The sequence below is a fragment of the Coturnix japonica genome, chromosome 4 (genome assembly GCF_054131305.1).
Source record: "Coturnix japonica strain WE chromosome 4, WE-NBRP24, whole genome shotgun sequence".
Taxonomy (NCBI): domain Eukaryota; kingdom Metazoa; phylum Chordata; class Aves; order Galliformes; family Phasianidae; genus Coturnix; species Coturnix japonica.
The window spans coordinates 26,231,917-26,256,939 of record NC_140666.1 but is presented as its reverse complement, the minus strand read 5'-3'; the positions used below and the strand labels follow the sequence as shown (position 1 = coordinate 26,256,939).

The 25,023-nt window shown below is 40.1% G+C and overlaps 1 protein-coding gene across 32 annotated transcripts in view; it reads right to left on the bottom strand.

The window, feature by feature from the left end:
- The window catches only part of TRIM2 (tripartite motif containing 2), an 82,691-nt gene that overhangs the window by 25,182 nt on the left and 32,486 nt on the right, over nucleotides 1-25,023 (bottom strand). For 14 of the 32 annotated variants that reach the window (XM_032444157.2, XM_085544785.1, XM_032444160.2 and 11 more), the window contains exons 2-6: nucleotides 13,694-13,875; nucleotides 11,338-11,575; nucleotides 5,679-5,830; nucleotides 4,824-5,004; nucleotides 1,198-1,921 (exon numbers count right to left, since the gene is read on the bottom strand). In XM_032444157.2, coding sequence (XP_032300048.1) covers nucleotides 1,198-1,921; nucleotides 4,824-5,004; nucleotides 5,679-5,830; nucleotides 11,338-11,575; nucleotides 13,694-13,827 — 1,429 coding nt within the window. In that variant the 5' untranslated portion in view covers nucleotides 13,828-13,875. Of the gene's footprint in view, nucleotides 1-1,197; nucleotides 1,922-4,823; nucleotides 5,005-5,678; nucleotides 5,831-11,337; nucleotides 11,576-13,693; nucleotides 13,876-17,660; nucleotides 18,076-20,020; nucleotides 22,983-23,293; nucleotides 23,515-23,925; nucleotides 24,592-25,023 lie in introns of those variants that run through there. The other 18 variants (XM_032444167.2, XM_085544792.1, XM_085544780.1 and 15 more) reach the window with 11 other exon arrangements.

Below are 25,023 nucleotides of genomic sequence, written 5' to 3'. Positions count from 1 at the left end.
ATCAGAAAATGCAGCCTTATTGACAGTAAAACAGTATGTTATTGACTCTGTAGCAAATGCTTTGAGATGTTATATTTAGGAGTTGTTTATCTTACAAGGAAATGCACTATCCATCTGGGAAAGGCTGGACATTTAATGAGCAGCTATATGCAAAGCTTGCATTATAATGTCTTACAAGCAAGCAAACCATGTGTACTGAATGCATTTTCTGATATAAAGCCACTGTTATTGCATACATTGTCTATTATAGTAAAGATTCCTAAAGAAATCCTATCAGACAAGAAGTCTGACAGAAAGGGCAACTGACACATGGTATCCCAATGAGTTTTCAACAGAATTACTGAAAAACCCTCAAGGAAAACCCACCATTCATTCTCTGCTACAAGAGAGAAACTACTTTTCTGATAAGTGCTCAAATATGATATACAGACTTGTATATATCAAAAGTCAACTTCATTTTTTTTTTCTTTAGCTGTACAACATGAAAAGTTGTTGTTGCTGCTTTTAACTACATAAGTTAGCTATTTATATAACATATAAATTATGAATTCTTAGATAGCTTAAAAAGAGATTGCCCCAAAAGAGCTGAAAGAAAATCAGAATAAATTACATCTATATTTTTATAACCCTTAGAAACCCACAAACTTTGAGATACTACTACATTATATGAAGGATGAAACATGTTTAGATAGTAGGAAAAAGTACAAAACGCATTTAAAGAAACAAACAACAAATAAAGGAAATAATAATTTCATCCTATGTTGACATCAAGAAATAACTATGTTTGATCATAGGTTTTAACATGTGTAGATCCTGGTTAATTAATTAGATTAACCTCTAGGTTAATCATTTTAGAGAGGAAATCCTTCTACTTTGTCTCTTGCCATGCAATTTTTTAAAGAAGTAGTTCAATATAAATCTGCAGCATTGATCTTGTAATATTGCCACGTAAAATATTTCATGATAAATCAGATGGATGCATTTCTCAGCACCAACATCTAACTAAATATTTGCCGATAGAATTCCTGAAACACGTGCTTTTAAAATACATATGTGAAATAGTCAAGGGGACTAAAGGTATTATCAGGTTGCTCTAGTTAGAGCTTTAATGTTAAAATAATTTAACCTGGGAAATTTTCATCCAGTTTCCTTGAATTGCATTTGCTTATGGCAGTAGTTAGCGGAGAAGTCACCTACCTACTCTGAAGATCAAATCATCTTCAATGGGATTCTCTTTTCTTTTTCCAGTGCTGTACATGCTTGCAGGTCTTTTCACAGCTTTCTGCTTTACGTGACCACTGCCAGGAGATTTAACACGTCTCTTAACCCCCTCAGTGGTAGGGGATACGTCTGCTGATCTGACCACTTTCAGTTTAAATGGGCTGCCTTTGATGTGTTGATCATAAAGTCTCAGTGACAAAGTGAAATCCCCTTCTTTCTGAACAGTATACAAAAATTCGTAAGTGCCATTTTTATTGTCAAGTATTTCTCCATCTGCTACACTTCCATCGGGCGTGCTGAGCTCAGCAGTGAGGTAAGCATTCCCTGACTTACAGAGCTCCCCATCTTTATCCTTGGTGGTGATGGTAACAGACATGGGCTGTCCAATCACAGTCTGCCGCAGTCCCTCACCTGTGGCAACTGTTTCAGAGGCAACAGCATTGGTGGTTAAAATAGTGCCCAAATTGTGAATGGACTTTTTCAGGCCTTCTGTTTCCACTATGAAGTCCAGCTGATCATTTTCACGGGGCTGCAAGGGGAAATCTCGCTCAGCCAGTTCATTCAGCTTGTCACTCATCTGCTTCTTCACCAGCAGCACTTCAGTTTCGGTGCCATGGTTGAGGGCTTGGGCTGTAAAGTTGCTGCAACTTTTAATGCTCTCTTGTCCTTCAAGTAAGGTATCCAACTGGGTCTGGAGAACCTGCACACATTGCCAAACACCACATCAACATCAAATGGCTGAATTTATGCTAGCAACATTTAGCATGCTTCACACCTTAAGGCCCTTGTAGAAACACTTATTAGAGTACTTCATTTTAAAGCTTAGGGTTTCTTTTAAGTTTCACTGTACAAAACATACCATATTGACTCTACAAGTTTTTGGAATATCACTCTGCAACACAAAAAAATGTACCCCATTTGGATCACCAGGGCTTTACAGACCCACTGCCCCATTAGGTTGAATTATTTCCTCACTTTCTTTTCTTCTTTTTCTTTTTGTAATTTGTAAACAAGCTTAGAATTATAAGCACATTTCCATCTAGCCCTCTGTCACAGTCAATAAGATAGTTATTGAGAAGCAAGCTGTGTGTATCTGCAGAGAGATTTTGAGTCATCAGGCCCATCAGTAAGGGAGGCTGTAAGAAGGATTTCTTAAAAATATCTCTCCAGGCCAAGGGGAAGCTTTGGGTAACTCCTCTTTGGGGACAAATATGAAGGTTTTGTACTGGGGATACTGGTAAGAGCTGGATTGAGTAGTCTGAAATTTTGATGGGCAGCAAATAGCTACTCTACATTTAAGACTGAAAAGGAGCTTTCATTGTAGGATCGGTTCTGGCCCTCAGTCTGAAATCCTTAGAGTAATACTGACATTAAAATTGTGAGGCATGGGCTGGGTCCAAGATTAACATTTTTTTAAACTAGTTTCACAATGAATTGGAAAAATGATCCTTGAATTGAAACAGCCTAACAGATAAGTTCATGGGAGTCTGGAAAGCTCAAACATTCAATTTGCTCCCCACATCTCCAAAGACAAAGTCCTCAGAAAGTACCCAGTCACACATATGGTATATTTTTCCTACTCAGAAGAACTAGGGCACAAACATTATTGCTAATCACAGTTATTTTGTTGACTGTTACTATAAAGTAGGCATTTTTGAAACAATTCAGTTGTTTTAATTAAACTTGGAAACTCTGTTGGTATTGCTGTGAGATAATCTTCCCTTGCTGATGAACACTGTGCAATGATACTGAGTTCTTAAGGGCATTTTACTTCTGATTTGCATAAAACTATCTGCTTTTCTCACTGGAGAAAAAAGTCTGATGAATTATTCATATGGAAATGTGATAACAATGTGAAATCTACTGCAAGCAAAAGAAAGTAGGCGATATAAGTACTTTATTAAGTTTCAAGTTATCTGTTTCTCTAGACACCTGAATACCTCTCAGGACTCACTTCAAGGCATTTCCAGTCCACCTTGTCTTTATTCCAGAATATAGACAGTTGAACAGATAGTGTGACTACTAAAGTCCCAGGATGATAAAACTCCATACACTGGGGGCAAACCACAGAGCATGGAGGTAGATTATTTGCAGCTACATTTTACAACTGTACTCTTAGTATTATTTTCTTTTATTACAGACACCTAGATCTAACTAATATTTAAGATGTGTCTACAGCGTTTCATATGAGATCTCTCTCAGTTCATTTGAAACCAAAGCTGAGTGCGAAATATTTGGGTTTGTATCATTTTGCAGGCTCTCTACTCACCCAAAACCAGACTTTTATTCTAATCACTCTTTCTGCATTAACAGGAAATACCTCTTTTACTGGTTGTGTACAACTTCATAAAACTTTGGTTCTCTAAATTAAATAGTCAAATGCACCTTTAAACAACCCTACAGTAATTTAACATGGTATACCATCTTGTGTAAATTTTGTACACACAATGAATGTATTTTCTTGCTGAGAAAATAAGGTTGGGGACATCTTAGATCTGTTTGGATGAACTTAAGATATAAGTCCAAATTTTTTATGTGAAAACTTCCTTAGTTCTAGTGATGACTAAATTATTCTGTGCCCCAACGACTCAGGACTCCCTGCATACCCGAAAGTACACCTCTTATATGTATATAAGTTAAGTACTCAGTTTTCACCAGACTATCCTAACAACCTAGCTTGTTCCAGATCCTGAAATACAGCTCTCCTCAGCCTCAAACATCTGGAGATGTTCAAGCTGCTAGTAATCACAGAGAATGTTCAAAAATGCCAGCACTATCAGGTACTCTTGAAACTCCAGTTGCTCATATATAATTGAGGATATTCTGAGGAGAAATATCTTCCTTTTATATAAAAGAGCCAACTGATGCCCATGAAGACAAAGACTAAAGTATTCAATTTGAATATTTCAGATTACTTCTCAGTAAAAGCTCTTTCCATTAGGATACAGGCTTCTCTTTGAAAAGGGGGCAAATTTCTGCTTTCTTCTGAAGCTTAGTCCGCAATACAGGGGGAAAAATGCAAGATTCAGTCATACAGATAGGAAGTTAAAGAACACAACTCTGAAATCTGTTGCTCTCTGCATTCCAGTTAGAAAGTGAATCTATACTCTCTGCATTTCAATCCCTGAATTCTAGGGTGAAATACCTTTGAAAAAGGTGAAAGCATTTGAAAGGAAAGCAAAGCTTTAAAGCAAATAGTAAGCCTTGCCTGGTTCCTTCAGGGAAAAATTACTTAGCCTGTATCTTCATGGGAGAAGATACTCAGGACTTCATGGGGCTGCAACACAATGATTCAGACTCAACTTTGGTGTTCTCATATTGGCATCTGCACATCAATCACATGGGCTTTAAGCAGTCCCCTGCTTAGCGTAGTGGCTATTTTAGATCCTCATGTACCATATGCACAGGAATAGCTGACTATCTAGCCTAGATTCCATTTGGGAGGCCAGGCACCTACAAGCGAGGTTGTGCAGCACTTGGTCTCAGGAAGACAAAATTCTTGAGATCCCAGACACAACTTGTCAAACTGGCAACCTGAATTATTTGTAAAAACTGGATGATTGAACTAACAGTTTTTCATTGAAACAAAACATGCATCTTACTTTGTGTTTAAGGCCATAATTCACTTCCAGTTCCATAAGCAGCACACTCTTTCGCACATTTAAAGTCTTCTGGAGTTCATCAAAAGTGGAATGAATGTCATCTACAATGCTAGCCTTTTGGTTGGTTAACTGGTGTAGGATTTCAGATATAAAATGAAGTGCTGAGTCGATCTCTGGAAGCCTGAGGGAGGGATTAAATTACAAAGACTGCTGTTTCAAAAGTCATTAAACACTGGCCCTCGTCCTGAAATTTTTGATGAAATAAACTTATCACCAGTCTGTCTTCAAACTTGGTCACTTCCCAGAAGCAAGTTCATTCCTTTTATAACCACACAGTGATTTTAGCCTGATAAAATAAGGCTAAGCTAGGGCCCTCACATGTGAAAATCCATTAGGCAGTTCCAACAGGGAGGCCTTGCATTTTCTCTTCTTTATGCAGATGTATTTGCTAATAATGAAGAATTAGACCTACAACTTTTTTTAAAAAACCTCTTTTTCCAGAGTAAAGTTTATGCTGTATTCTAAGCATACAGTATAACTTATTTATTACGAAATTAATGATGGGCTAGTTCTTTTCTCCTTAACATTTTATTCTCTCTCTTTGGAGGACACCTGAATTTCTAATGACTTCTGTTTTACAAAAGACTGATAGAAATCTTTAGATCTTTCCTCTAATCCCTCAGTACATCATACTCAATGGATACACATATTTTTTCTTTCTTTTAGCTATCCTCACTACCTTTGTTCTTTAAGAAAAGGTCCATGGCACAAGCACATTAAAATATCTACCCAGAGTAACAGAGGAAGCTAGTAGCAGAAACAAAAACAGAAAAACTACCAGGGAAGTCTCCATACCGTTTGTTGACAGAATCCAACTGAACTTGGAGAGAAGCCTTGTGTTGCTCTACCACATCTTTGAGTGGTACTGTGGGATGCTCTGCATGTTCTCCCTCTGTACATTCCCTGCACATGGCTGTCTCACAAGACCGGCAGTAAAACTCCATCACCTGAAAAAGTGCACAATTCTAGATTAAAACGCAGCAGCAGCAGCATCAGTTCAAAGCACATCTTTCTGGGTCTTAAACTCATGTTATTATCTAAGCTCTTAGATTACAGTTCAAAAAGAAACAATGTTTCTGTTCTGTTAGATGTCAATAATCTACGACTTAAAAGATACCTGTTATTCATATGTATTTCCTACCAAAACACTCTTTAAAATACATTTTATTCTATTGGGAAACATCAGAACAGCACACAGAAAACAAAACACCAGACCTCAAGGCTAGTTCTAATACTGTCTTTATACAATACTAAGCTTTGGTCTGCTTATTACTTCATGAAATAACTCAAAAAACATCAGAGCACTCAGGTCCCCTCATGAATTCAATCCTCATTCTCCATTAAGGGGCTGCCACAGAAAGCGTAATCTTCAGCTGTTTTTTCCCAACAGGGCCACCTGTGCAACACAAATACCAAACACCATGTTTATTTGCTACAGAAAAGCATCCTCAATAAACCAATGTGCTGTAGAGGAAAAGATCCGTATTCTATTACTAATCCCTTAAAACCATCAAAACCCTATATCTAAGATTATAATAAGAGTGCTGATCTTCATTTGAAATAGAAGATTGTTTCAACCTGCTGTGTACTCAGAAAAACACTGTCTGGAGATTGAAAAATGAAGTCTTTATATGCAATAATTATCCTGAAATGTGAATATATTCACAAAAGAAAGTGACAGAAAATCTCTGTGCCCAAAATCTTATGCTAGTCAAAATAATGCACAAATTTGCAAATTCAGCATGAGATATTCTTTTACAAGTAGAAACTTCTTGAACACAAAGTATTTTAGGCTTATTTCAGAGTGTACAAGGAAGCTTGCAATATTTGCTTCAAAGAAAGCAATTGGTACCACTCTTGCATTCAGAACATAGCATCAGAATCTCATATAATTTGGTTGATGCTTTTGGCACTCAGACCTCACACTGTGTGAGGTGTACTGGAGATGTTGGTTGGCATTAGGTGGTTGCACAACGGGTAGAGTAGAACCAGCTGTTCTCATGCAAGCAGAGGGACCTGCAACAGGCCTGTGCCAAGTAGTTAGTTGCTCCTAGTCTTGGGAATTAGGAGAGTGAATTAGGAGAAGAACCACAATTTGCACATGGCTTATTAGCATTAATAGGATTTTTTCTCTGATAAGCTTCTTTCCTCCCTATTCCCATTCTTCTCTCTTATCGCAGTTCACAAGACATGAAATGCACATGCAGTGCATCACTTGCATGCAGGGTTAGTTATTTGATGGCCACTTGTGTAAGCTACTTTATAGACAAAGTAAAAGCTGCCCCAAATGAACTGGATAAGATAGAATGCATCAGCAAGAAAAGAACATGCAGATATAAACAATGGCAACTTCTATCAACATATTCCACTCACTCTGAACTAAGGAATCTTACAGTAGCACATCATCCAAGGCCTGGCAGTTACTTTGGTAGGCTTTAAGATGTGGTACTGTCTCACAGTGCATAGAGGAAGTCAGTTAAACAGAATTTTTGATTTAAATTCTTCAAAAAATGCTTGAAAAATTTGCAAAATAAAATGTTGTTCATTGGGAAGATAAGTATTTTTATAAGGCCATAAATATTCATGCATTTTGAATCTGTGCCATAAATTCATCATTCTGCCTCTTCACAGTTTAATGCTCATGTTCTGGACATTTTAACAAGCTTCCTACTTGCTCAGTATTTGTTGTCTTTGGACACAATGCAAGAATAATGCAGCATTTCTGTTTCCTATTAAATATTTCATAACAAGCATCATTACATTTACAGCAACATATATTCAAGTGCTAAAGAAACAGAAGACAAAATGGTAATATCAAGCAGACCATAAATAGTTAAAATATATATATCCGCACAAAAATTGTAGTCTTTGCCTCAGCCACATTCAAAATGGTGCAAGCAAAATAGCTCCCATTTCCCATGAAAGCTTCTGGATTGTGCCGTAGCTGAAGGAGAAAGAAAAGCTACTACTAGTATGATTCACGCTTGAAGTTTTTGGATAAGTTGATTCCTTATGATTTTGTCAAGCATTTCTTAATCAACTAAGATTCTTTCTTCGTAATTTCTACATACAGACAGACGTACTACTGACTTTTCTTCTCTCCCCTCCATTCCCATCATGAGCCTCATATTTTGTGAAATTCCCAGCAAGTTGTTCATGTTAACAGGTTTGTTTCATGAAACAGCCCAGAAAAAAAAAAACCTTTGCCTGAACTCTCTTTTCCAAGTGGATGGGAGCTCTAGGGTAGGCATGGTGTCCCACACTGGTTTCCACTATATTTCCACAGAAGTCACACAATGGATCAATGAAATCATTCCCACTAGCTGAAATGAAACACAGGTTAATACCCACTGTGTTCTGAAATCCCATCTACTGACTACATGTTAAACCAGACCAGGATTTTTCAGAACAAAGTTCTAATTAGAGACCCATACTTGTCTTCTCCACTGTAATTTAAATGAATTTACAGATATTTTTTTCATTTGCATAATCAAGGTTGCCCATTCTTCTGAAATGGATTTCACAAATCCAAAGCGCATTAATTCCAGCCCTTCAAAGTGCGGGTCTCAAGAAAAAGACTCTCAGCGATCATAAGCCTCATTTATCCAAAATCACATTTGAATAATCACATTGTTCACCCACTGCTCTGGATTTGTTTGAATTTAAATAGTAGCCCAGAGAAAAAGGAGCCATTTGGTCTTTGCCAGCCCTTTCTCATCTCTCTCACACACACACTCAGTTCCTATCTCTCAGTGCTACTGGGTATGTTAGATTTGCATGTTTTGGCCCTTAGCAGAATACAAGTCTGGATTACCCAGGGACTCCTCACTGATTATTTGTGAAATTTAGGGGAACAGAAGCCCAGGTTCTGAGTCTTTGCTTTTGCCTACTCATGCAGTAAAACTGAAAGCTTTAAATGGATTTAAAAGTTCTGTAAACCTGTCATGACTTCAATAACATGCTTACATGCAAGTAAACCACCCCAAATCCCTTGTACAACTTCCCAATTTAATCAAATATGATTATATCAGAGTCACACTACTGCTTCCTAAATATAGCATTGGATATGGTCTCCTGTTGTACTCTGCAAACAGAAAATAAACAGCACTCATAAAAGTGTGGATCTTAGCATTTAAGCTTCCTTTCATTTCAAATTCATATAAGAGAAGAAAAGAAACCAAACAACAGGAGCTGTCAGTGTTTAGCAGCTGAGAATAAAGCCAATGTTATTTCCATGGGTAGATAGAAGAATCTTCCCTTAGATTTCCTAGAAATCTCCAGTTCCATTGCATGCGTGCCCTTCTAACCCAATTACACAAAGATGTGCTATTGTGCTCCGAATTGGGTGAATGAGGAAGTACCGGTTTACAGTTCAAGCACAGGAAATCTATGATGTTAAGATACCAGAAGCTGGGTTTCATTTGTCATAAGCACACACGCAAATGTACCACAACAGAGGATGAGAGGATATGTGCAGAAGGACTAGGATGTGCGCACAAGTATGGAAAACAGTAGTGGTGTCAAGGAGACCAGCTGGAAGTACCTAATCTGTGGGGCCTGAGGAAGGCCAAGATAGAAGCAGAAAGGAAAGTCAATGTGAGAATAACTGTGCAATAGTTCCTATCTGATTAAACCTCTATCACAGAGGTTTAAAGCCAGCATGGCTAGAGAGACTGAAATGGCTTGTTTAAACACAAACTTATTTCTAAACTAACAGCAAAAGGAAGACTCAGGAGAATGTGGGTCCCCTACTAAGTGAGGGGGGTGTTCTGGTAACAGGGGATGCTGAGAAGGTGGGGGTACCAAACGCCTTCTTTGCTTCTGTCTTCAGTGAAAAAGCTCTGCCTCAGGAATCCCAGACCCTGGAGGTTAGTGAGAGGGTCTGGGGAATGGAAGACTTCCCTTTAGTCAGGAAAGAGGTGGTCTGTGAGCACCTAGGCACCACTAATGTTCATAAATCCATGGGACCTGATGGGGTGCATCCACAGGTGCTGAGGGAGCTGGCAGAGGTGATTGCTGAACCACTCTCCATCATCTATGAGAAGTCCTGGAGAATTGGGGAGATGCCTGAGGACTGGAGGATAGCCAATGTCACTCCGGTCTTCAAAAATTTAATTTTCACTGCAGACAAGCATTTGTTTTTTTTTCTAAGAATAGCAAGGAATTATCAGTTGATAATGCAAAATGCAAAACATGCAACATCTTGTTCTAATGATTTTATGCATTTCACAATCAAAAGGCTCCTATCACAACCACTATATCAGAAAAGAACAGTGTTTCATTTTAAGGCAATTCATTAAAATGCAAGTGAAAACTAGAAACGTATCAACAAGTAGCCACTACACACATACAGGTATAGCAGACCTTAAAAAAAACTTACACCACTTACACATTAATCAGATTGTACAGCGTATCTCTTCTATAAGTCAACCTAATTGCAGCAGGTTAGTAAAGGAGAGGGAAATAAGCTGTTCCTCTAAGAGCAACCAATACCTGACAACTGAATTATTCCTATGCAATCTATAGATCTAAACTGAGTATCAAATGAAACAGTTCTGAGGAAATTGTCTTAAAATACTGGCATACATTTTTTGGCTTGCACAGAAGTTTGCACCACAGTGTGGCTCAGCTTTACAATATGGTGTACTTACATGCTTGCATAAGCCTGGCTGTGAGACAGAAGTCAATATGCTTACCATGAAGCCACACAGTTTAACACTGAAAAAGCTGAAGTACGTACAGGGTTGGAACTGTTCTTGCTACTGCAATATGGAAGTACTTACTCAATTTGTGAGTACTTGCCAATGACACAGACACTATCCGAGGGTGTACGTGAGGGGATGCTGGGCAAATTAAGTAGGCAGAGGAAAGAAACAAAACAAAGCAGCCTCCAAGGTCTGGTCCATGAGTTGCATCAAGCACTGTGGTGAAATAGAAGTACTTTGTTTTGAGTCAGATGACCTAGAGCTGGAGTGCCCTTTAACTTGGTGCTGTGTTCATATGCTCACGTAGCTTTCGGGCCTGTGTCAGACCTTACTGGTCAGTTGTGCTTATAATTTGCTTGCCTCATACTGCCAAAACAAGTCCACAGGTTCCCACTGCAACATCTGAGTCTACAAGTCAGAGAGCTATGGAAACCCACTCCAAAGACAAAATGCTCCCCTACAATGCTTGTAGGGGAGCAATTATAAACAAATATGCCAGAAGGCAGATTTATCCAAGACAGCTGATAAAATAATATCCTGACTACTTTAAGATGTTCCACAAAATGTATCTGAGTATTGCTAATTTTAAGAAGCCCCCTGTCTTTACTGAAATAATATAAAAGTCAAAGAACTTGCTTCATTTCAATCCTCTCCTCCTGCCTCTAATTTAAAAGAAAATACCCACGGTAAACTGGACCAGTCAGTACATATCAGTACCTGTGCATCTCACAGGAGATCATCTCACTTACATTTCCATCGTGATTGGGGCAGGAAAGTGGTTTGCCTGCAGCAACAGCAGTGACAGTCTCCAAGATGGAGGACTCTTCAATACTGTTCTCCGGTGTTCGTTGCAGGACATCCATCAGGTTGGTGATAAAGAAGTTGTTCTGGAGTGCAGAAACCCCTTTCTCGGGCAGAATGGAAGTCTGGCGGCACACGGGGCAAGAAAGGGTTAAGCTATGGGCTGGAATGTAATTCTGTAAGCACCTATGGGATAGGAGGTGAAAAGAGAGAAAGAGAGAGGGGAAGCTGTCAAAGAGGAAAAAAACTTCAATTTAAGAAATGATTTGAAAAGCACTGTCTCTACTTATAAAAAGAAAAGTAAGCCATATTCCTGGCTTCAGAAGTAAAGTATGATGGGGATTTTTTTAACCTTTAAATCTTTTTTCTCTGCCACATAAAAAAGGTTCAATAAGCTGACATCATCATAGGAGTTATGTGCTTTCTTTGAGGCATTCATGCTGAGTGGATCCACTCTTTGCGATGTGTACTGCTTCCTGCTCTTAAGACAGTAAAAATGATAAACTATCCAATAAAATTTGACAGACAAAAAGTTATTACATCAACCGATAGCTGACCTTTGTCTTTGCAGTACAATCCCCTTCATTAGCTTCTATCTGCAGGTGTAGTGTTTCAGACCTAAAACCTGGTCCCAGTGGAGCCAATGGAAAATTTTCAGTTTATTTCAATTGGGAATGTTTGACAGTTAGCCAGAATCAATAGAGCTCATTCTGCTTTGCTCTTTACTACATAGAGAAGCATGCCTCAAGTTATCGGTTTATGTTAAGGGAAGTTTAAGAGAATTTTTGTGTTTGATTTTTTTTTAAAGGATCTTTTTCTTTGTTTTAGAAAAAACAATTTATACAGAATACAAACCTGACACAAAAATTCTGCGAGCCACAGAATGCAGCTCTTTGTGCTGCTCCTGGCCTGGAAAACCAAGTTAATAACTGTGCAGTATGCAAGGTTTGACCGCAACTGGCAATTCAATATAGTCTTGTAAGGACAAGAAGCTTTGCAAAAAGCAATTCTTGGGGAGTCTGAAAGGCAAGCAGTGCTACACTACATTCTTTGCAAGATGCCAACCAAGAAAGTGCAACCTTGCAGATCTGTGTGGCTCTCATCCACTGCCAAAGGCTTTGCTTGCACCACTCTTGATCCTCCCCTGGCCGCCCTTCTTCTGACCCCCAGGAAGGGCTCTGTGAAAGGAGAGCTTAGGCTTTGTACATCAGCTGTACAATGAAGAAGTTCTTCCAAACTCTCTCCATAACCAGATCAGCATAAGAGGATTACAATGAAAACCAGAAGCTGACCCTAGGATTTACACATGAACTGAAGTCAAGAAAGACATGACGGTGAAAAATCTTGACTTCACTGACTTCAGTGAGAGTTTCACTGCTGACTTCAGTAAAATTAGTCTCCTATTCTTCTACAAAAGACCATTTTATCTCACACATTCAGAAACCCATAAGTTTTCTTGCATCCTGTAAAATTAAATATGCCCACTGCAACCATAAGAAAAAAGTAAACTAAGTGGTTACACAAAGCATCTTTTACAACTACTTCCTACCATTCAACATATAACCCAAACAGCTGCATCCCACCATCAGATCAAGACCTCTTCTCAATATTTCTTGCAGATGCTATATTTGAATGGACAATATAACATTAAACATCACCAGGTATGTTCATTTCATTCAGCAGAATACAGCAGAAGACAGACTACAGTTTTTTCCCCCACTGCTTTTCAGAGAGGTTTTCCACTTCAGTCAACCAAACTGCAGAATAATGAGGACACTTAATCACCAGTTATTAATAATGTAAATAATGTGTCGAGCCCTTGGACATTAAAGGATGGGATAATTTTTTTCTCTACTTAGTAAATCAACAAAGAGAGGCTTTTATTGTTTCTAATTAAGTACTAAGTAGTATAAATTTGAGGTTATTAATTTGAGATCCAAATTCTGGCTGCCACCTTACACATACTGGTGCAACTTTCTATTTACTCCAGTATTTACTCCAGGCATTTACTTTCTATTTACTCCAGTATAAAGTATATTATACTTTAATATAGTAAATTTTATTAAAAATTTACTATTTTTAGTAAATTTTTAATTTACTAAATTAAATTTAGTTTAATTTAATTTAGTTTTAAAAAATATTAAATTTTTTTTTTCTGCCTCTTTGTCCTGCCCAATGCAAAGAAAAGTTTCCACATCCCTGCTTCTCCAGACTTCCCAGACTTTATTATCCCTCTGCATGTCCTTTACCAGTAAAAAAGGTCATTAGACAAATGTCTATTTAGAAGCATAAAGAAGGACTTACCTTTCACAAAAAGTGTGCAGACAGGGAAGTACCTTGGGGTTCTTGTAACGGTCCAGGCATATGCTACAAATCAGAAACTGCTTGTCAATCTGATGGACCACAGGACTTGGGATGTTGGAGCCTTCACTGGCCATCCTAGACCACTGACATATGGGTCCTGTTCCCTTCTACCCTGCACACTGCTGGAGTTGGTAGCAGGAAAACAAACAAACAAACAAGAAGAAAAGTGTCTTATAATCTCCACAAAATAACAATCAACAACAAATTCATCCATGTTTCATCTTGAATTTATATTTCCATATAAGACAAATACAAGGGAGAATTAAACTTGTAAAACATCTTATTGATGATGAGAGCACGGGAACCAACCTATACCACTATACATAACACCTCTGTCTGAGCAGGCATTCTGGAAAGGCATGTTGTCTCTGAGTTGTGAGAGTTACAGTGCTGTCTGGTTTTAAGGACATCCCACAACAAAAATGTTCTCATGCCAGCAGGCTAAGCCAGTGCTAACAAACACTGGATTTCATACACCTACAGTACTTCTGGCAAAATCCTTAAGCTGGAACTGTACCAGCCAAATGGCTGCATCACAGACAGAGTTTAAAAATGGTTCACCTAACACTTTTCCCCCTCATCAGTGCCCCTTGTGCCAAAGATATAGCAGGTTTGGCTTTAAGGAGACTCAAGTCAATACTTGGCCTCTAAGCAGCTCAGGCTTTTCAAGACAGAAGTGACAAGCCCTCTGCTGCAGGTGCTGATCACGCTCATTTAAAGGTCACTTGATTCTGCAAAGGTTTCTGTGGCCCATGACATTTATCAGCAGTGACACATGTGATCTTCCAGTGCTTGAACACACAGCCTGCTTCTCTGCTGGGGCTAAGCTGCTCTCCCTGAGCTATATGTTTAGTAAGGCAGGTACAGCTTACTTATTGCAGTACACCAGTGGCTATTTCTAGGAAAACAGAGGTGACCAAGGAACAGTCTTTACTGACCTCCTGGTCACTGAGCCCTGGAGATCCACCTCTCTGCTAGCAGCACAAAGTTAATCACAGGCAAACTACCCACAAGCAGTAATCAACATGAGACTCCATGCACAAAACTGATGGGCGGCCTTTTATTACCATTTTATTTCCCCCTGAGAATGGTGAAACTGGAGAGTTAATAAAAATGCTATAATACTCATGCAATGCAATATTTGTTCATGACCTAAAACCACATGACTTCAGAATTGATCCTCTGTTTCTCTTTTTTCCATTTCTTTTCTCACGGTAAGATAAAAATGTGGATTATATATAAACGCAAACTTAGCTATCTAAATGCCATAAATCACATCTAAATGCTATACCTTGAGGTGTCAGTTATAAACCCATGTTACTTTTCAAAAGCTGGAGTTAAAAAAGGCTTTACAAGAATATAAACAAAAATTCTCAGCTTTCACAGATGGGAGTTGAAAGAGAATACTATCCAATATGATTAATGCATTCAGCTGGATCACATGCAGCTCTTCAGTGATTTGTTTCTAAATACAAATGTTTTCACTATTGATGCAGCTGTACTTTCCCTACCAAGAGGGAGAGGGGTGGGAACCCAAACAGAACAGGCAAGATAATCAGATTCAGGAGGATTTGCTTATCAAGAGCACAGTTTCTAAACCATTCACCAGTAAGTCATGAGCAGTGCAGCTTTTCTTTGTTATAGATTAAGCACAGACTATGAAAAAAAATGTACGTAAGATATGAAAGGTCTTCCATACAGCTGCCTATCATTTAATAGGAGTTCTCTAGCAAACAAATACGACTTTCTTTCATTTCTTTTGCAGCTATCAAATACAGCTACACCAGTGAACAATGCTTACATGAGGAAAACTCACTTTTTCCTGAAAAATGTCATGCCCATTTCATCTGATCTTCATCCATGTTTTCTAAATTCCCTCAATCTCACTGCATAATCAGGTGGTTCATAGCATTTTATCTGTAAACCTTATTGCAGCCACTTTGATTTTCAGATGTTCACACTTCTGGTGTAAGAGCATTAGTGTGAGTTCAGAAATAAGTGTTTTTAATATTTGTTATTTTGTCTGGATCACAGCAGGCCATGATTGCCATTTACCCCCTGAGTTCACATGAGCCAGGCTTCAATCACACACCTGAAAACAGAACTACATCAGCACATTTTAAGCTGTGGCCTTTATATGGTACAATAACTTTTTTACACAAGTAGTTCATATTACAAAGTCTCTTAAGTGTGTTATTGCCAGGACTGAACATCTGATGCTGCAGCCTCCCTGAACCAACTTCACCTTTGATGCAGTTTTGCTCAATGTGATGTAGTTACGGAAATAACGATATTACTCATCATCTCAATGAAAGCAGTTCTATAACCAAATACTCTTTGAGGAAAAGTTGCACATTTTAGACAATCCATTTGAATTTAAACAAAGGCAACATTTATTCTAATTAACTGCAATGCCTCAAAAAAAGAACATCAGTTCTATACATCAGCTTCAGATGTAAAGGTAGTGGGAGATTTTATCAAGTACGACTGCTCCTTTAACAGGAAAAAACATTCTATTTTTTTTAGTAGCACCTTCTGGACTTGAAACCTGCCACAGTTGCTTTTCAGAGATTCATTTGCCTTACATCTAATAACTAGCAGCCAAAACACAACCTTTGAAAATAACTCTGAGAATCACTTTACCATATATTTACACTTCAGAATTTAAAATGGAGAGCTAAAAGGTTTAGAAACCTTGCAACACACCAGACATAAAACCCCACCCATTTATCTATAAGAAGCACACACTGGAAACCCACATCAGGTTTGCCAAATCTAGTGCAAAAAGGGGGTTGGGAAAAGTGCACCCTTTGTCACTCGGTTCAGGCTCAAGGATCATTATTTTCCCAGCCACCCCCAAATTGAAATTATTCTTTTTTTTCCTTCACTATTGATTTCCATTCTAAATAAACTATACAGCAAAGAAAGGAGGAAACAATGGATCTCCAAGCTAGAGCAAAGCCCGGCTCTGCTATGCATGCATGCATGCCTTCAGGAGCTGAAGTGAGGGTGTGGCCCCAGGCATTTGTGAAAGAATACTATAATAAATAATACGAGAAAAGGGGAAAAAACGTTCAGGAGCAGCAAGTAACAGTTCCAGAAGAGCTGTTTCAGATTAACTGAGTCATGTAACAGAGAAATGCCCCTTATCTACAAGTCTCCTTAAATTAGCTCTATAATTCTTCAACCATTACCAAATTCTCAGTTTCCGTGGCCTGGCCAAGAAAGAGACTCTTGGAAAACTAACTCTCCATTTCCCAGGATTTATGTCTAAAAGAGCAGAACCCTCCATTGCCAATATACTGCTATCACTGAACTCCACCCAGACAGAACTGCAACAAGCCTGAAAGTCTAGCCTGAGGAGAACAAATTGCTTGCAGCCTGTTCATCCTCCTCTTATCAACGGTATTCACAACCAAGAGGGTCTATTCATGTATTATGAATGAATAGGTTTCCCATGGCAACGTTTGCAAAGGAAGTTAGGCCTGGGAGCTGTAAGAAAGGGTGGGGAACCTTAACAATGTCTCTTGAAACGCTGGGGGTGCTGGGGTTTAAAACTCCTTAAAACAGATATAGTGCCTGTTCACGCCTTCATAGAATAAAGGACAGATATGAGGCATTTATAGCAGCACCCCAAAATCAGCCGACACAGAACACACTATGTAAGTTAATAATCAGAACCTCTGCACAAATGACTGGCGGAGAAGGCTCAATAAGCTACATTTACATTCCTCTTTCACACACACTCTTGTCATCAGCTTGCTGCCTTGTTGTTTAAAACACAGCAGCCCTCTTCACTCTTACAGCATGCAGAAGCGTAATGAACAATCGGGGCCAAAACAGAAGGAGCAACCCAGCAGCAGCCACCAGGAACAACACTGAGCAAACTTGAGCATTTCAGACCTACCCATCTTTGTAGAAAAACTGCTCAATCAGTGCAGTGCTGAGGACAAAATCCTTGCAGGGATGGAGCTGCAGTTCCGCAGTAGTCCAAACGAATAAAACATCATCTGTCAATATCTCAAGGCTCACGCGTAAAACTGGTAAAGGATCCCTATCACAGCACGGTCAGTACGAGAGGCACAGGGTATTTTGTGCTCTGAGGAATGATGCTCCATCCCACGAAGAGGACAGGTGGAAAGAAAAATGGAAGAATGATAGGAGACCCAGTGAAGTCGTCATGAATTTTTTTCCCCCTCGGGTCATTTACAAGTGGGAGACCCCTTCAGGATTCAAACCAATCAATCTTTATTTAGCACATCTTTTTCTCACTCAGCCCGTGTGGAAAGACTGCAGCAAATCGTGCAAGGGATTGTGGGATAGGGATGCAGCAGAGAGCTGCGACGAGATTCGCTGGGTGATTTTTTTTCCCTCCCTACTCAGCAATCAGCTGTTTGGAGGCTCCACACAGGGCCACTGAATTCGGTCACCAGAATGTTATTACAGGATTAGCTGGCGGAGACAGCCACCACTGTGCATCTGGCATGGCAATGCAGCTGAGAAATACATATGCAAATATTACTTGCAAATTGGAAGGGGGATTTAACTCCCACGGGGACAGCGGCTCTTACGCAACCCCACAATGGGAACCATCGCCACGGACGGAACAAAAGCACTTTCAATGAGAGAGGCGGATAAAGCCCAGCACTTAATGAGCGCCTCCTGATTTTTCCAGGAGTCACAGCATTTCCCAGAGCAGCACTCCGCTGCTCCAACTTCCAGCAGCAACAACAGACCCAACAAGCGCCCTTTGTCTCTGCAGATGTTTCAAGCAGAGCCAAGGAATCCCCACAGAAAGCTGCGCTACTGACACACAAACCAGCAGCAATGCCTCATGCTGCAGAGCAGCGTGTTTAACCCGGACCAACTCAAAGCTTCACGGCACAATTGGTGACCTCGTGCTGAAGGACCAAGAGAATCCAAGCTAGCCACCTGCTGAACATTCATACAAGCATTAATGCAAAGCTGCATTCCTTTTATTTCTTCACATCAAATAATAAATCAGAGATTGATTCAGATTTTACCAGACTGCTACCGAAGGAAATAAACTGATCCTTGGTATCAGTACTTACTCTCAGCTATGCAGTTTTGAACACACAGATGCTACTGAAACTAAGCAACATAGAATTAGCTTTGTCCTCCAGTATCACAGCTGGTGGGTTTTGCAGACAAGGTACCATTTGCATCTCTAAATACAGTGAATCTTTTCTTTTGGAAAACAAAACAGAAAAACGCGAATCATATGCAAGTATTTCAGCTCAGTGAGGCCAACAAAGCTTCCCACAAATAAAAGGGAACAAGAGTCCATTTGCATCAGAAATAAACAAATGTTGGTTTTAATGTTGGTCTGTGCTACTCTTAGTTAGAACGGATATAGTTAATTTCAAAATCACGGTTTAAAATGTTGGTTAGCACTCTTAAAATGCAGGCTTCTGAATGTACTTATTGCATTCTTGGACTGGCTGACCAGGTAAATAGTACTGATAGTCATGTAACACGAATGAGATTTATATTAAGTTCTTGTTAAAAATACAGAATCTCTGCATGTCATTTATTTCCTATTTGGCAATCCTTTCACCACATTGGTTCATACATTGCACAGATCTGGCCTGGTTTCCCTGGGTAATGCCCACAGGGCAAAAGCATGCTGTAATCCACTTCCTAACTTGAAATGAAACATCAGGCAGCATGCGTGCGTGTGTTCAGATCTGGGATACTTGTGCCAAAATACCACTCCTCTCACTCCCTTGACAAATGCTGAACTCTGTCAAAGAGAACACAGCATGCTTCATTTTAGCTCCACGTTTTAGCACGCTGAAAGATGCAGGAATCTGCACAGCAGGATTCAGTTCAAATAAAGGCCAGAGAGTTTCAGGCACATTTTTGGAGAGGAGGGGGTGGGGTTTTACTGCTACTTCTTCAGGTTTGTTTTTCCCTTTTCCCTTTAAACTGTCTAGAGAAGCCTGCTCCAAAGAACAGTTTTTAAACTCCTACAGCCAGGAGATGCAAAGTCTTTTGTTCCTGCCACATGAACAAAGCCACGTTTTAAACAAAAATCGAGACTAAGTTGCAACTCCCAAACCCGAGGTGGAAGACACTCAGACAGAAGCACACCGGCACCACTCAGCTACTTGCTTTTCCTTGCTATTTCTAGTATCCCATTTACATACAGTAACACAGAATGACAAGTATTGCTCAAACTCCTATTTCTCTTCACAGTCAGAAGGACTACATACCCCTCCAATCAGAGCCGATCCCATAACGTACCTCATGGCCAAAGAAGGCTGCAGGAGTCAGAGCGACAGCCACATTCACGGGGAGCTGCAGCTCCAAATGAGAGACTGCTTCAAAGTGCAATTCTTATACAATTATCTCCAAGGAAGCTGCCTGCTGACACTGATCTTATATTCAGGAAATTATTCTGCTTCTTCAACAAAACCAAACCATGGGACTGTGGCAGGGAAAATGAGACAGCCAAAAAATAAGAAAACAAGATCTCATCTCCCTTGAGATTTTTGTTCTTGCATGTTTAATGTTGACATGTGGGTTTCTTCTCCCTTGTGAAGAGGAAATGGATTTGTGGCTCAGTGAACAATCTTGCACTTTACCCCACAACAGTTATTGCCAGCCTGTTTCAAATAGGTTTATTGTATGCGTGTTTTGAGTTGGGGGAAGGGCTTGGGGGTTATTATTTATTTTTTTGAAAGAAAGAAAAAGGAAGGAAGAAAAGAGAAGGGAGAAAGGGAGCGAGGGAGGGAGAGAGGAAGGGAACAAGAGAGCAAAGGAGGGAGGAAGGAGGGAGGGAGCATGGGAGGAAATGCTACCCACTCACACAAGTTTACAGCACTCATTGGAAGTAAGTTCAGAAGAAACTATAGGGCATATGCCATCTTTATAGTGATGCAGAAATGAGTGTTGCAGCTCCTGCTGTCATCCCCTTTAACTGTTATGTTTTTCAAGCAATTTCTTCTTTTTCACTTTCTAAGCATAACTTGAATTTACATTCAGACATCTCATAACTGGTAAGTTAACAAAAAAAAACCAAAAACCACCAAACCCAAACCCAACCCACAGCTCTTTTACAGATCTCTGCTATAGACTGCCATATGCTCCCCCTAATATTAAATAAGTCATCTAAACACTATAGGTTAAGATGAATGGTCTGAACTCTAGTCTCTACTTTAGATTGACTGAGTGGAGAGCAGTCTAACTCAGTCTTAGTCAGCACTGTTGCACAGAATGTTTTAAGGTCAACAGAAAAAAAATAATAATAATTATTGGGTTAGTCCAGACTAAATGGCTAAATAATACGGTTCTAGGAAGTAAGACTGACTGGAAAATATGAGGCAGGACAGACCAGAAATCAATTACCTAAAGTCATCCTGCAAGGAACAGGGAATAACTTGGGAACACAAATATAGGAGAGGATGGGCTGCTCCAACCATCATCTGGCTCCACATTGTTAATTTGACCCTGGTGCCAGGAAAGCAGGTAGGGTGAAACAACCAAGTACTGTCATTGTGGGACTGTGCCCACACCAAGAATCATGGGAGCTTAGTTATATCTTAATGGGATGATGGTGGTGGAGACACCATCATCTTCCTCCACTGGAGTTATGCATCCATGCAGACCCAGCAGCTCCCACAGAGTAAGCACAGCCTGCAGCCTGAACTCACACTGGCAAGAAAAATTCGGGGCTTCCTTCCACTGTAAGCTCCCCCAGCCAGAGGGTAACTCTGTCAAATGCTTGTCCGGAGCCAATCTCCTGTCTCGTGATCTAGCATAGCAGATGCTCTTCCTCAAAGCTTGTGACCCAGCACATGGCTTGTCACAACTGGAGAGGAAAAGAACTTGAAAGGTTTTCCAGGGATGTAACGCTAGGTAACTGAGACCTTCACAGATCCCACAGCCCCTACTGCACGTCCTCTGCTGCCTTTGCCACCTTATTCTATTTCCTCCTATCTTCTACTCATGCACAGTTCAGTCTGCCAAGGCTTGCAGGCAGCTCAGAGCAGTGGCTGAGACAGCCTGGCTTCCTGAGGGCTCTGCCAGTGCAAATTTGAGTCATGCGACAGCACTCCCTGCCTGTTTCTGGCACTGATGTTACAAGAAAAGCTGCACTGAGCACAAAGTGCTTTTCTCTCCTCTGTGTTATTCTCTTTCCACTTCTGGGTATTTGCCACTGAGATGGCAGGGCCAGGCACAGCAATGGGCTTACCTTCAGTACCACTATCACAAGTCAATGCCATTAATCAGGTTTCTTTAAAATCTTTCAGCTGCTAAAGACTGGAATAACAAGAATAGAAGCCACTGCTATAAACAAAAGCTTAACAGTTTTACTTTTCTAATGCTTTTTCCTCCTTTCTTTCCTGAGTTTGTAATTAAAGTCTGTAATAGGGTACATGCTTGAAATAACCAAGTAGGCCGCCTCTGACACCAACATACTACTACATTATACTCTCCTGTATACGGGAGGGAAGAGTAACAGCTGGCATTTAAAGATCCCTTTCCTTTTTTTTCCCCCTCCCCAGAACCTGTCTCCTTTTGCAGTATCCCTACAACTCTTTGGTGGTTCTGTTTCCATCCCCATGTTCCCACTAACCCAAACTCAGAGACTTTCTGGTAGCTACTTTGCACACATCGAGGAACAAAAGTGGCAAGTCAAGAGTCATGTCATCACATGGTAGTCACACAGCTGAGATGTGGTACTTAACTACAAGGCAATTTGAATGAGGTCTTCATAACCTCACTGTGGGATAGGACCTAGCGCAATTAATCCCAACAGCAGTACACCAGGGTTCACTATGCCTGCAAGGACAATCTGAGTGCATGGAGTAGAAGTCCAGGAATCACCAGCCAAATGAACCATTATTCCAAAGATTCCAGAGAGAGAGGGCAAGAAAGGAGGGGAAAAAAAGCAAGTCAAGGAATACAATAGGATTAAAATTATCACGTCAGGTCAAATGTCAACCTCAGATTTTTTTTTAATTAAACATAAAAAGGGTTGTAAAACATATTCTCAGTTAAGCTATTTTTTAAAATAAAAATCCACTGTGAGGCAGGTTGAAATAATTATTTTAGGGGCTAAAGGTTGTAATGGTCTAAGTAAAAAGATTTTAAACTCTACACTTGGCACCCAAAGCACACAGTCAGAGCATCTATGCCATATGTACACAAGCTCAAAAAAAACCCCAACAAACAAAAAGCTAAGCTGGCAAAAAAAAAAACAAAAAACCTGCTCCTCTAATCACTGCAGCTTTCATGAGCATCTGCTCTGAAATGCTTCTTGAAATAAAATTGCTGCATGGAGACACCATATTAATCAATGTTAACCCTTCCATGCCCAGGACATCAAGCAGTACAGACAAAAAGCAAGAGCCAGAGCAGGAACCTCTTTGGAAAGAAATCCACAAGCTTTTCTACATGCTGTTAGATATAACGTACAGTGAAAAATGCTCTAGGCATTTTCTTCAGAGCTGCTAAGCAATGGCCAGAAAAGTAAAGTAAAAGGTAGATGCAAATGCTTGATTCTTTTGGTACCTGAGAAGTGAAAGTTGAGCTGCTCAGAGACCACCCACTCCAATCTCTCCTGAAGCACTTGTCTGGACCTACCCATGCTGCATCTTTGCTTCATCGTACAGTTCTGCAGTTTCTCCCTCCAGAAGAGATGACACCCACCAGGTACCTGAGTTCAGTCACATATTCCCTGCTGACCTCTGCTCTTCTTCCATTTCCACTTATCTCTGTTGGATTCTGGTGATCTAATACAAAGTTAAAATCAACGTGGGACAGGACAGCACCCAGCTCTCACCACGTGTCACACAACTTGTACACCAACTTAACACAGATACTGCCAGCCCTTTTGTTGTTCTGTTTGTTTGTTTGCTTTTCTTTTGCAACCTTCAAAATGCCACACCTCAGCAGAAACAGTGCATGGAACATAAGCATTCAAAAAGCAAGCAACAGAGGCAGAGAGCACAGGAATCTCCATAGCACACAGTCTGGAAAAATAAGGTGCATGAGCAGGTAGGTTTCCACCAAAAGCACATACAGGAGAGGGACTGGGAAAGATGGGGTTGAAAAGAGCCCCTCTCCAGCCCCTGCACAGGCTCACAAACCCCACAGTGCTTGTTTTAAGGATGAAATGCTGCTGTCCACATCTCTGCGTTTACCTGAACTTTTTGCACAACGTTCACCTCATTTTCTTGCTCGGAGCCCAACAGTGATGTTACCTTCTATGTCTGCTGAGTCTTCTGAGCCGAAATGTCTTTCAAACACACAGTGGTATGTTTAAGCATATGGTCTTTCCTTGGGTTCAGCGAAGCCCTCAGTCAAGCATTAAGTGGCAGGCTGAGGTTTACCCAGGCAGGCTCCTTATGCCAGTAATTACACAACTGAACTTTCCCAGAACTAGGTAAACACACAGCTGCACACAGCAGGTATTCTGGCAGCACCAGTTACAGTGCAGCAGTGTCAGAATAACCTTGGCAAGAGGAGCTCCCTCGTTATAACAATGACAGTATGCACAACAGCTAAATCGACCAAACCACAATAACAAAAAGCAATCAATGGCTTCCCCCGAGCAGCTCCAAACACACAGAATCCAAGCCTGTCAGCTGCTGTCCCCTCCTCCACACTCACAGGTCACTACGTTTGACTTAGCATTAGTCAGCTCCAGCACTTAATGACTTGGGAACACCCAGTGGCTGAAATCCACCAAGTAAACATGCCTATCTAGCCTGTAGCAAGGACATTGGCTTGCTGACTGCACTTCAGTGCTCCTATCTAAAGAACTGGTGTTAAAGGAAAAAAAAAACAGAACTTTTCTACAACACAGATGATGTGTTCCTCAGATCTTGTGCCTTTTCTGAATTCCCAATGTGCATTGCCGTGGCAGTTTCACTACAGCCACAGCAGACACTGCCACGTCCAAGCCTCCTACAGGGGTGCTGAAAGGCTGATCAGAAGCAAATTCCCAACACTTGACAATATGCCAGGCTTCTGCAAAAAATTACATTCACAGGAGACCCTTGTACACACCTTCCCACATTAATATTTGTCTTTTAAAATTGACATCCTAACTTAAAAATAGCTCACATGACATCGTTTTTAAGATTCTCAAGCTGATATATGATACCCAGTATTTACACTCCTATATCAAAATACATCTTTATTATTTTCTAGGAAATTCAGTACCCTTATAAATACTGGAAGCAGAAGTTAGGAGAAAGCCTCACAAACAATAACCGGGTGAATGCAGCTGTATTTTT